Source organism: Galendromus occidentalis, unplaced genomic scaffold (assembly GCF_000255335.2).
Source record: "Galendromus occidentalis unplaced genomic scaffold, Mocc_1.1 scf7180000077124, whole genome shotgun sequence".
Classification (NCBI taxonomy): Eukaryota; Metazoa; Arthropoda; class Arachnida; order Mesostigmata; family Phytoseiidae; genus Galendromus; species Galendromus occidentalis.
In genome coordinates, this window is record NW_003805112.1 from 1 (window position 1) to 12,363 (window position 12,363).

Genomic DNA, 12,363 nt, shown 5'->3' on the forward strand with positions numbered 1-12,363 from the left:
TTGGAGTCTGTCGGTGTGTCGGGGACTCTCGAACGCTTCTCCGCTTTTGGAATAGCAGGCTGGCCGGCGGGTCCGTGTGCTTTCGGAGCTTTCCGCGGCCTTACTGCTTGGGTTGGAGCAGCTGGTTGATGTTGGCTGTGATGACCGCGAACTTGGCGTGATGGCCCCGGTTTGTTGGGGTGCCGCGTCGCTCTGTCGTCGCTACCACCAGCGGCGCTGCGGAGATCCCGGACGTGATCCCTTCTGCCTGAGCTCTGTTTTTTGGCCTCGGCTCGGTTCGTCGGGGGCGCGGCTGCTTTTTTAGGGCGAACCGGCTCGTCGTCGGAATCGCCTTCGCTGGATACTGTGCCTTGTGCCTCACGGATGACTCTCTTCAGGAGTCGTTTCCTTTTCAGGAACTCTTTTCGCTGGGCGGCACGAAGTTCAGCGAAGTCCTCCGTCTCCGTTTCGTACTTTTCGCGAAACCCAAGTTCTGGTAAATTGTCGGGAGTAATCCCCAATTCCAACTTAAGTGTCTGATCGACCCAGTCACGAAGTACACGGAGTCCGCAGTCAGTATAACAAGTGACCTCTCCTTCAGTAAGGATGCAGCCTTCGTTCGCTGGGATCATTCTAAGTTCAAGGACCTCAGTTTGTCTCAGGGACTTCACCTCATCGGGGGCTTTGATGAATTGATTGATCTGCCTGATATGGTGACCGTCCGCGGGCTCGATCATGGTGCACCATGTTACCGAGAGGATGTTTGCCTCCTGGGCCATCAGTTCGGCGAGTGGACCGATGATCTTCGCAGCTATTTCCTCAAAGCCACATGGAGTCGCACTGCTTAGAGCTTCAGAGATGTCTGCCGCACCCGCATGGACAATCACATGGGCTTGACGGTTTGGGAAGTCGACGCAGAGTCTGCGAGCACTGCTGATCACGTCAGCTAAGAGCATCTCCTGTTTGACTCTAAACTCGCCAAACTCTGAGGTCGAACTCTGAGCCATCAGAGTATCGTAGTTCACGGCAGATCCTGTCAAGGTATGCTAGCGCGCACACCTTTGACAGTTTCTTCTGACGGACTACTAGGAGCTCCTCGATGGACATGTCCGAGACAGCTGCAGAGCTGCAGTCACCCCCAGGGCGGCTTGGTCAACGGACAACTCGCAAAGCTTTCTCGCGGCCTCGAGTTCAGCTCTGGTTGTGGTGAGCGTTTCTTCGTGCGCGAGGAGTTTAAGTTCAAGGACGCTCACTTTCGCCTCTGCTTCGGCCAGTGATGTCTTGAGTCCTTCTACCTCAAGTGCCTTTTCGTTGGCCGCAACGAAGGCTGCCTCGTGCTTATTTTCGACGGCTACGAGCTTGCTATTCATGTTGCCGACTATACAACAATGTCCCGCCCCTACCTCCAAGGATGCGGCCATTGATTTGCAGCCGTCGCAGGCATGAAATGTTAGGTCGCTCGCTTCCGCCATGTCTGTTTGAAACGGGCGATTTTGTGTGTTCAGTACAGTCCACAGACACTAAGCACTCTTTTACACGGCACAACGTATGTGTTATGCACGGTAAAATTAAGGAAAAAGCACTTTTTCTTGGATCGCTGAAAAACGTGACTTCTTCCTGTGGTATCCGTGGTACCCTTTGTCTTTCCATTGCTTCAAGTTCGTTGTTTCGTTGAAAATCCTTTCTTCTTCCCGTGATACCTTGTGGTACCAATTCTTATCGGTCAGGATTTCCTAGCGAAGGTCTCGCGCGGTGAGGGACGTATTTTCGAGGATCGCATCGCAGCGACCAGCACCATATTTCGTGGGTGCTGTCGGGCAAGGGAACGTGCGGTGGGAGCAGATACGTCAGCATTCCTGACCTCCAACCTATACCAGCCGGGAACCTTCGTTGGCTCTGAAGTCGTGAACTTGACATCGCTAGTCGCGAGGGAGACTGACTCGATCCGAGCCCGACCGTCCAGCGGTCCAGAGATAGAAGTCCGAACGAAGAGCTAGCAGCGGATTACAGAATCTGTGGTCAACAGAGTTGTTAGGAATCGAGCCTCAGTCGGACCTCAGAGACATCGAAGAGGGCTCGGCATTGAGGGCACGCCTGGGAAACGGTCATTATATGGTGACCCTGCCATTCAAAAACAACCTACGGACCCTTGGCGATAATGAGAACATAGCTCGCGGCAGTTTAAATCGCCTACTCGCCAAGACGCATAACAACATAGAACTATTGAGCTCGTTGGACGACGAGATGAAAAAGTACGTAGAGAAAGCTTACGCTTAAATCGCGAAGCCGAAGAAACCGAAAGAGCTCGTACATTATCTACCGCTGTTGCCAGTCATTGAACGAAATTTGGCCGCGGAGTTTGTCAAGGTAAGAGTCGTCGAGGATGCAGGCGCGCCAAGAAGAGACTAAGCGGCCTTGAACGAATTTATGACTTGCGGAGATGACTCATTGCCCGATGTCGTCCAAGTTCTGTTGAGGTTCAGACAGGGCGATATCGCGATCGTCTCGGACATAGAGAACGCTTCCCTGCAGTACGGGATTCATTCGGACCGCAGAACTTTCCCGCGCTTCTTCTGGCCCCTAGGCATCAGCAGAGACCCGCAGGCGCTCATCCGAGAGTTTTGGAGCCCAGTCCTAGATTTCGGGATAATTTCGAGCCCATTCATACACTGTGCGGGCATCAAACATCATATCGGCCAGCTCGCCGAGCAATATCCCGAAAGATCCACTCTTTTACAAGACATCGACCGGAACTTTTATATGGATGATCTAGTGGCGTCTGCGAATTTGGTGTCGGGAGTACGTGAGATATCCGAATTCATGTTCGACGCATTCAGTGCGGGCGGGATCAAGCTCCGTCGGTGGGCGACGAATGACTCAGCGTTGGCATCGGAGTTGCGGAAAATGGAAAAAGACCCGGATATCCAAATAGTGAGCGATCAACCCGATTCCAAGTTTCTTGGGCTCAGCTGGAATCAGCCATCGGGCAGTCTGTGTATCGGTGTCCAGTCGGCGTTGGAGACTCTCGGTTCTAATCCGCCATCAAAGCGCACTCTGCTGGGGGGAACGGCACAGATTTTCGATCCACTCGGCTTTATTTCACCAGTCACCATTAAGGCGAAGGCCTTATTGCAATCACTGTGGCGTCAGAAAGTTAGTAGGGACGATTTACTCGTTGAGGAAAATTTAGAATCATTCAAGAACTTCGCCGACACGCTCGGAGAAGCGCGTGGAGTGTTTGTAAACAGGAACCTCCTCGCATCCCAGCCGGTAGCCAAGAAGAGAGAGCTGCGCGCGTTCTGCGACGCCTCGATGGAAGCGTTCGGCACAGTTGTCTACATTCGAGAGCTCCTTGACACAGGTGGCGCTGAGGTACATTTCGTAGCATCGAAGGCCAGAGTGGCTCCTCTGGAGTCAGAGTTTTCGATCCCCCGCTTGGAACTTGTCTGATCAAAACTTGTCAGGTGTTGTGGGTAGGCGGAGAGAACTCGAAAGTAACGGAACGTTCCCGCGGCGGCACGATTTCACCAGTAGGGAGACTTGAGTTCAGGCGCTGACACTCGGATGCAGGATCGAAGATACACTCGGGCAGAGGTTTCACAAGACTGTGGTTTATTCTATGAGATTGAGGTGTTCTTATTCTAGATTCTCATAGAGAGAAAGGGAAGCCTAAGTTATACCTAGGGCTTCTCGCTGGCTGAAGAGAGCGCACCCCGGTACAGTCTGAGAACCCGCGTCTTTCATTTATGCCGGTGCCTGTGCCGAATCCGCAGCTGCGTAGACATCTAGCTGCTTCGGCACCCATCGCCGTACACAGGGGCGTACCCAGCTTTTTTTTGGGGGTCCACTCAGTGATGACGGGGACGTCTCACTCAGGACTTCACTGCTCTTTGGAAGCCCTATTATTAGACAAATTCTCTCAATTCAAAAGAGGAGTGAGAAGAGCTTTTCCTCTGTGATCTAACTCATTGAATGAATTTATTTACATTTGTGCAGAATCGCAAACAGAAAGCGATAACAAACAGTTGAAAGGCTCGGTTTTTTCCTGGGCAGTAAGAGGATCAGATCGAGTCTCCTCGATTTTGCGGAGAGTGCTTCGACGACCTCCTCAGGGATGATCGCGATTTCGCGATGTATCTTCATCGACGTGAGGCCGTTGAGCCGTTCCTCTTTCATAGTTGAACGGAGATGTGTTTCGAGCAATCTGAGGATGCTAAAGGTGTGTTCGGGACTTGCTGTGGTAACCGGCAGAGTCGCGAAAATTTGCAGTCAAGTCGATATTTTTGGATAATCATCAGCCACGCAATAGTTCAAGGCGTCCACAGCATTCCGTGGCCGCTCTACTCTGGGAGTCTGGAACCACTTCAGCTTCCGGCGCTCGTATTCGCCTTTTATAGTGCTTCGGCTGCATTGAAGATCACCCTGGTAGAACTCAGTCACATGTTCCAAATCCTCAGAACAGCTATTTTCGATGAATCGCGGCGCAAGGTATTGAATCTTCATGGCCTCTTGCCTACAGTCATTGAAGAGAGTGTCCATTTCCACGATCAACATATCAACATATTGAGTGTACAGGCTTACTCTGAAATATTCCTCCACAGTCTGCGAAGGATGATTCGGTCGATTGAGAACGTGGCACAATCGAGGCAGTTTCGAGTCAATTTCCATCAGAGAACAAAGCGCGCAAACTTCTGCGAAAATCGCTCCGAAAGCTGCTTCGGCGTTTTCTCGCCGCTGCCGCAAGACAGCAGTCATACTGTCCACCGTCTCCAGGGCGCGAGAAACGTCCAGTTCGGTCGATTGTAGCGCAACTGATAATGGCATTACGAGCGATGCCAAACTCTCGATGACCAGGAGTGCGACGAGGGATTCACGTTTGCAAATCGAAGATAGGAGCTCCTCGGCTCGGTGACTAGAATCTCTCCTTGTCATGGCGATTTCTAGGGCGCCAACAATCGGCACTAGCATTTCCTGTTATTTACGGTTTGTATACCGGTTATCACGGACGGAAGAAAAGGAAAAGACAGACTTTCGAGTGAGACTCGAAGGTGAAGGTCTTCCGGGTCGGGACCGCGTGCAACGCTGTAGAGAGACTGCGTGAGAATGTTGCACGTTCCGGCCGAACCTCGTCGATTGCCACAGGGCGAGAGGGATTCGGGGCAAGAGGGAAACCCGATCAAGACGCCACCATCGAGCTTTATTGTGGTACCAACGGAGTATCCGTGACACTCCCGGGCGAAAGAACTTGATAAATATTACAATTTCACTTTCTCCCTTTCGAACGGGTGTAGGATCTGTATTGATCTCCTGAGGGTTTGACCCGGACTCGTTTTTCTGAGGCACGACCTCCGACGCGAGTCGGTGCTCTCCCCGCCGAAAACTCCTTGAACTATACAAAGCGGCCAGAAGGCCCGAGACGCTTCTGCTCGGTGAAGCAGGCAGATATCGCCTTTTTTGATGGGGCGCGAGTTCGGAACTTCGCGAAGTGGAGCAACCGCAGGTGCTGTGGTAACTCGTTCTGAAATTGCTTCCAGAATGATCAGAGAGCCGCTCGTTGCCTCTTCCAACGCTTCTTATTCAGGTTTCTTAAGAGACCTATTAATCGAGAGTGAGCGACTTTGAGCCCAGAGTGCGCTTATTTCCCCTGAAGGGTAATGATACTAAGAGTCTACCCTCTGGAGAGAGCTTGATGGTATCTTTGAAGAACTTTTCCATTGCTAAGGAGGATTTGTTGTCATTAGCCTCCGAGTTTTCTATTCCGAGAACTTCAGTTTTCCACAGGAATTCTAGATCGTCTGAATGGTTCTTAGCTCTGGACGGCGCGTAAACTGCAAGATCATTTGACTTGCTCCCGTAATCCTGAAGGATACCACACGACGTGATAACCGAGTTGGTATACACGTTGCTACCGCCAGCTCCCCAGAGAACCCAACCGAAAATGGTTGGTGAAGCCGTGTACTCGCCCGCCCTGCGGTACATGCCGCAGTAAACTGAGTAGAGGGCATCGGCGCCGATTAGAACGTCGATGACGTCTGAGCAATCGGGCTCTCTGGAGTCGGCTAGAGGGGAGAGATCGCTTGGGCATAGGGCTCTCGGAATTGGGCCTTAAATAACAGTGGGCACCTGGAGGCAGCCGATGACAATTTGCTGATCTGAGAATCTACTTTTTAGTCTTATTTGAACGATGTTCATATGATTATTCGAGACTCGTCCCGCGATTCCGTGGACTTTGAGATCTACTTGAGCTACTGGCTTTAGATTGAGCAGCTTGACGATCTTATTCGAAACGAATGAGCGCTGTGACCCTGGGTCAAAGATTGCTCTACAAATGACTTTTTTGCTCCCGTTGACCACCCAAACGTAGGCCGTCTGGAGCAAGGTGCCGAGAGAATCCGCGCTGGGTGCCGATTGGCACGCTGATGTTTTGTCTGTCGGGCTGGTTCCGAGAATCGGAGATCGACCTCCTTTGGGACAGACCATGACGTTATGACGTCCTTTGCATTTCTCGCAGTTGCTCGCCCTAGCTCTACATTTGTCGCTAGAATGATTTCTCCTGAAACATCTGGCACATGCGTTTTGCTCCTCCAATATCTTCCGCCTGTCGCTCGGCGATAACTTTTCCTGGCATTCGAAGCTCTTATGCTTCTTGGCGCAGAAAATGCATACCGGGTCTGGGATTACGCCGGCGAAAGAGAATTGCTGTCTTCGATTGTAGGAGGGCTTGCCAGCATTCTGAGAAGAGTCTTTTCTGTCAGCGAATCTTCGATTCCTGTCTGGCTTGCTGGAGCCTGGGTTTTCAGAGAGGGCGAAGCTGGCTTGCTTGTTACTTTGTTCTAAGTTTCTAGATTGCCTCTGGAGGAAGCGTATGAGAGATTCTGGTTGGACTGAACCTTTTGCTTTCTCGTCGGCCCAAGACTCATTGAACTTCAGACGGTAATTTTCGGGAATGCAACTTAGAGTCATCGGAGCGACAGTCAGAGACAGCGAGGCGAAGTTGCTACCTAGCGCTACAAGGGCGTGCACGTTCTGTGAGACAGACGTGACGAACTCTATGAACTTATCATTCCTAGCAAGGTTTCTTGCTCTACAGGTGGTGATGACTTGGTGCATGTGCGCCTGCTGAGCGTACTCTGGGTCGCCGAAACGGGACTTCAGAGAATCCTTCATCAATTCGTAGAGATCGGCGCTGACGTTTATGTAGCAAACTTCCTTGGCCGCCTGGCCCACCAAAGAACGCTTCAGGATGCGGCATTTCTCGGTCTTGTCAATCTGTCTTGAGTCGATATAATAATGGAAACGCTCCCACCATTCCTCAAACCATGCGACGTCGCCGTTGAATTTTGGTACTTTGGAGGCGAGATCCTACTCGGACCAGTGAGGGTTTGGAGATCCGGGCTGGGAAGGTGGTGATGCCGGAGCTTGCGATGTGTTGAGACTACCCGCGGCTTCAGTTGTAGCGTCGGAATCACCCTCTGCTTGTGAAGAATCTCGCTGTTGAGTTTCGGGGTCCTCCGGGCCTTCCTGAATTCTTTCATTGGGAGCAGCATCTTCGCGGAGCTACGATGATAGGATCGAAGCTGACGGACGTCCGTTGAGGATCTTTAGTTTCGCTGCGACCGCATCGATCCTGGCCTGCAACTCTTCTAGTATGTCGTCGGTGTTTTCCTCGTACTCTATCTGTCGAGAGAACTGAGATTCCAATTTCGAAACTGCGTTGTCTCGTTTGGCGCAGGAAACGAGTCCCTCGAAGACTTCTGCTGTTACTTTAGCTGCAGCTTTGATAGCGCCGTTTAGACGGAACGCTCTATTGTAGTAGTCCTCAGAGTCCGTCTTGTCGCTGATGATCTGCTTAGCCTTATTCAGAGTTTTTGTGAGAGTGGAGCGTCTCAGCCAGGCGCGTCCGCGAGGGGGGGGGGGCTAAGGGGGATATAGCCCCCCTCCAAGCCGAGGTGTTCATACTATCAAACTTCAAGTTTCGGGAGGTTTTCCCGCTTGCATACTGAGTGGGATCGGACAGGCTGAGAGCTTCATCGGTATTAATTCAATAAACTTTGACGTGAGCGGAGAAAAAATAGTATTCCATCATTTCGTCGCCGGTCAGTGGGAGACAGGTCGCTGTGGGATCGAATGACCTGAGAAATACGAGAAATGGTGACTAGAATCATTGGCACCGCTACTGCCGGAATTCGGCATCCCGGAGAAAGAGAGAGCTGACAACTATTTAGCCGACGACGGATCTGTTTGTGAATCCGTCAAAGTCGTTTCCTACTGTTCGGAGTCGCCGTGTTCTCCCTTGTGAGAAAGTTCAGAGCTGTTCCATACGTTCGTATCCCCATTCGGTCGGAGGGAGTCGAGATGAAGAGGCAAAGGAATCTGGACCATTTCTTCGGCAGACCGACGGAGGGATCCGCGGATCCGAGCGGATCCCTCCGTCGGCTGAATCTTCAACGGCTCGAAACGAATCACCTACAGTCTCGCCGCCGTCGAAGAGAACAAACGTTTTGACTAATCCTCTTGACATCGGCCACCAGATGAGGAGCTCCCAGGATTCTCTCTTACCGCGTCCGACTGACAGACAGAAATATGAACTGCTGTTCAATTGCTGGAAGCCTGACGCGAACTATGTTTTTCCAAAGGTGGCGGAGGGTCAGCAAACTCGAGCATTCCAGCTGCACTACCTCAGGGAACGGCCGTGGTTGGCCTACACTGAGCTTCATGGAGGGGGTGCTTTGTGCAAGTTTTGTATCCTTTTCGCGAAGACCGAAAGTTCCGGTCCAGGCAGACAGTGGATACCGAAGTCTCTCGTTAGCTCGCCTCAGAATAAATACAAGAAAGCTCGACAAGTTTTCGCAGAGCACAAGAAGACTCGCTACCACCAGGAGGCAGAACTCGATGGCAGAAATTTCATCGAAAGGTTTGGAAACGGAGATTCCACTGACGTCAGGAGCCTCGTTGACAAAGGACGTCAACAACAAATTGCGAAGAACAGATCACGATGGATACCGATCATCAAAACGATTATTTTTTGCGGTAAGCAAGGGGTGGCTCTCCGTGGACACAGAGACGCGGGGATCGAAGTTTCCGGCAACATTGACGAAACTGAACAGAACGACGGCAATTTCCGAGGGTTGTTGCGATTCCGAATGGACGCAGGTGACGAAAGTCTCAAAGAGCATTTTCTCCAATGTGGGAGGAATGCCGCCTACACGAGCGTGCGAATTCAGAACGAGGTGATAGACTCCATCGGTGTATTGACAAGGAAAAAGATCGTAGCTGAAGTGAACGCATCCAGGTTCTTCTCGGTGCTGGCAGACGAGACAACTGACATCAGTAAAATTGATCAGCTCACGATATGCCTCCGCTACGTTTCGTCGTTCGATGGACAACAGGTTCTGCGAGAAAACTTTCTCTCGTTTTCCGCTGTGACAGATAAGACTGGCGCCGGCTTAGCCGCGACAATAACCCGAGCCCTGCACGAAGAGGGGATAATCGTCGCGAACATGAGAGGCCAAGGGTATGACGGGTGTAGCTCGATGAGAGGGAAGTACAAGGGTGTTCAAGCGGAGATTAAGAAAATTGTTCCGAAAGCCCTCTATTCCCACTGCGCCAGCCACTGTCTGAACCTGGCGTTGGCTCATTCGATTGACGATACGAGAATCAGACTGACGGTAGGCACTATCGCCAGCACCTGTTCATTCATGAGCGCTTCCCCTTGCCGGGTGAAGTTGCTACACGACACGGTCGAAACCATGATGCCGGAGGTCAGAGCACGGCGCCGGCGCCTGAAGCCTCTTTGTGCAACACGTAGGGTGGAGAGCCATAAAGCGTTCATAACATTCAAAGAACTTCTGAGTCCCATGGTCAGCACGTTAGAGACGATCGCGACCCAGAGGGGGGACCCGTCGGCTCGCGCGAACGAATTACTCTGTGCGATCTGCAAGGGCGAATTCGTCATTTCACTTTTTGTCATCGAGCGCTTCGCTGCGCTTTTCCTCCCGCTCTCCATCCAGCTGCAATCAAAGAGCTTGGACGTTTTCGCCGCCCGCGATGCCATCGAAAGCTTTAGAAATGAGCTGAATTCGTCGAGACTCAACGCGGACTCTGACTTCAAAACGATCTTCGATGAAGCCACAACCACTTGTGCTGCTCTTCAAATTGACATTCGTCTGCCGCGTCTCTGTAATCGTCAAACCCAGAGAGACAATCATGCTTCGGATAGCATCGAGCAGTACTTCCGAGTTTGCGTTTACCTCCCGTATGCGGACCGCCTAGTGGAGGAGTTCACCTCGCTTTTTCAAGACATGCGAGAGGAAGCCCTGAAAATTCAGTTCCTGCTTCCGAATCACGTCGAAAGAAGTTCCTTCGACGATCTCGCGGGCGTTCTTTCTTTTTACGAAGCAGACCTTGACTGTAGTACGAGTGTGGTTCGCGAGGAATATCGGAGATGGAAGGCCAAGTGGTCAGAAGCTCCGGAAGCAGCGAGGCCGGTCACTGCCATTTACGCGCTCAACCACTGCTGCCCGACGAGTTTTCCCAAGATGGTAATCTTGCTGAAAATTTTCGCAGTCCTCCCAATGACAACGTCCTCCGCAGAACGAACGTTCAGCGTTCTGCGCTTACTTAAAACATATCTCAGGTCGACGATGACTGAACAAAGATTGAACGGTTTGGCATCGATGCGAATCCATCCTGAAATTTGTGTAGCTCCCGATGAGATTCTCGACTCCCTAGCATCAAAACCTAGAAGACTTGACTTGGTTCTCTGATCAGTTGTCTCAGGAGCCTTCTTCTGGAATTGTACCGCTCATTGCACGAGAAAACGTTTGTACATAATAAAAATAAACATTTGTGAGCCCTCTATACTTGTTTCCGATGGTGGAATCGCACTCGAAGAGAGAAATGTTGAAGTTCGAGTCTTGAGATCGGAGCAAATGTTTTGGCCCCCCCCAAGAAAAAATCCTACGGACGCCACTGGTCTCAGCTTGAGACGCTGCACTGCAATGAAGAAATCTGAACTTTCACCGACATTTCCCTCCTCCACTGAGATCAGGGTCTTATTTTCTGAGCTCATCGTGCGACGAGAGCGAGATTATTGGGATCCCAAGAGGAGTCGCGTGAGACGCGGGACGAGAAATATCTTGAACGGACGGGAAGAATCCGCGATTTTCGTGTTGTCTAGTCGAGAGGGGGGAGGCAACTCCAACCGAGGCGATTTGGACGCTTGAGGTTGGCCTGGGAGCACTCCGCAAAGGGTCGACTATAAGGAATCTGGTGGGGGATTCCGTGAGACGGATTTCCCTGGATTCCGTGAGACGGAATGGATCGATGGCGAGTACTCACAGAGTGGTGAGGAAGCACTCGTGCGATGAGGATGATTTGCGAAGCGTACACATGCAACGTGCAATCTCCGCGTGGCGATCGGGAACTCGCAGACTTCCGGGAACCGGGTCGCCTTCGGTGAGACCTACTTGCGAGGGGTTGATTGCTGATGAATATGCACACGTGGGCTGGTATTTCTTGTTCGATCCAAGTGAAACTCGGATGAACTCGGAGACTGAGCGCTGATGAGCGGATGTCTATTACGAAGATGGAAGAAGCTGGGTTGGTTGATCGGCGGGGTTGTAACCTTCTGACACCAATGTTATTTACGGTTTCTGTAGGATTCATATCTAGCGCCATCCTGACAGCGCCATCTGGCTTCGCGCCCAATTGTGGAAACAATAAAAAACCCAGTTCCGGTAACGAACTCAAGTATCCGCGTCATCATCTACAGTTTCTATTCCGGTTCTCACGGACGGAAGAAAAGGAAAAGACTGACTTTCGAGTGAGACTCGAAGGTGAAGGTCTTCCGGGTCGGGACCGCGTGCAATGCGGTAGAGGGACTGCGTGAGAATGTTGCACGTTCTCGCCGAACCTCGTCGATTGCCACAGGGCGAGAGGGATTCGGGGCAAGAGGGAAACCCGACCAAGACGCCACCATCGAGCTTTATTGTGGTACCAATGGAGTATCCGTGACATTTCCTTGAACGTGATGAATGCTTTGTGACTCTCTATCCATCCCGTGGTGCGGAGCGGCTTGAGTCGCCGACCTACGATGGTGTCGCAATGACGCTCGACTTGATGCTCGAGCGCGGCGATGCGCGGGGAAGAGCTCGATTTGAAGGCGCAAACGCTGGCAATAGCTCCCACAGCATTTCTTATCGTGATTATCTCCGAGGAATGAACCATCGCGAGGTTTAGGCTGTGACTTGCGCAATGAAAGTACAGCGCTCGAGGTATTGTTCATTCGATTCGTGTCTGAAATCCTTTTAAAGCACCGCTCATTGTACTGCACCCGTCGCGTCGTAGCCTTGTCCCCGCATCTTAGTGATATCAATGCCCTCC

The 12,363-nt window shown here is 51.6% G+C and overlaps 2 protein-coding genes across 2 annotated transcripts; both read left to right on the forward strand.

The window, feature by feature from the left end:
- Positions 1-2,406: 2,406 nt before the first annotated feature.
- LOC100904361 (uncharacterized) lies at positions 2,407-3,429 on the forward strand. The gene has a single exon (XM_003741176.1). It carries the CDS (start codon positions 2,407-2,409, stop codon positions 3,427-3,429), a length of 1,023 nt encoding a protein of 340 aa, XP_003741224.1.
- Positions 3,430-8,510: 5,081 nt separating this feature from the next.
- On the forward strand, positions 8,511-10,745 carry LOC100904797 (zinc finger MYM-type protein 1-like). The gene has a single exon (XM_003741178.1). The coding sequence runs from the start codon at positions 8,511-8,513 to the stop codon at positions 10,743-10,745; it is 2,235 nt and encodes a 744-aa protein (XP_003741226.1).
- Positions 10,746-12,363: the final 1,618 nt, after the last annotated feature.

Excerpts from the sequence above, each read along its gene's own strand:
- LOC100904361 (XM_003741176.1), top strand. The coding sequence starts at position 2,407 with ATGACTTGCGGAGATGACTCATTGCCCGATGTCGTCCAAGTTCTGTTG.
- LOC100904797 (XM_003741178.1), top strand. The coding sequence starts at position 8,511 with ATGAGGAGCTCCCAGGATTCTCTCTTACCGCGTCCGACTGACAGACAG.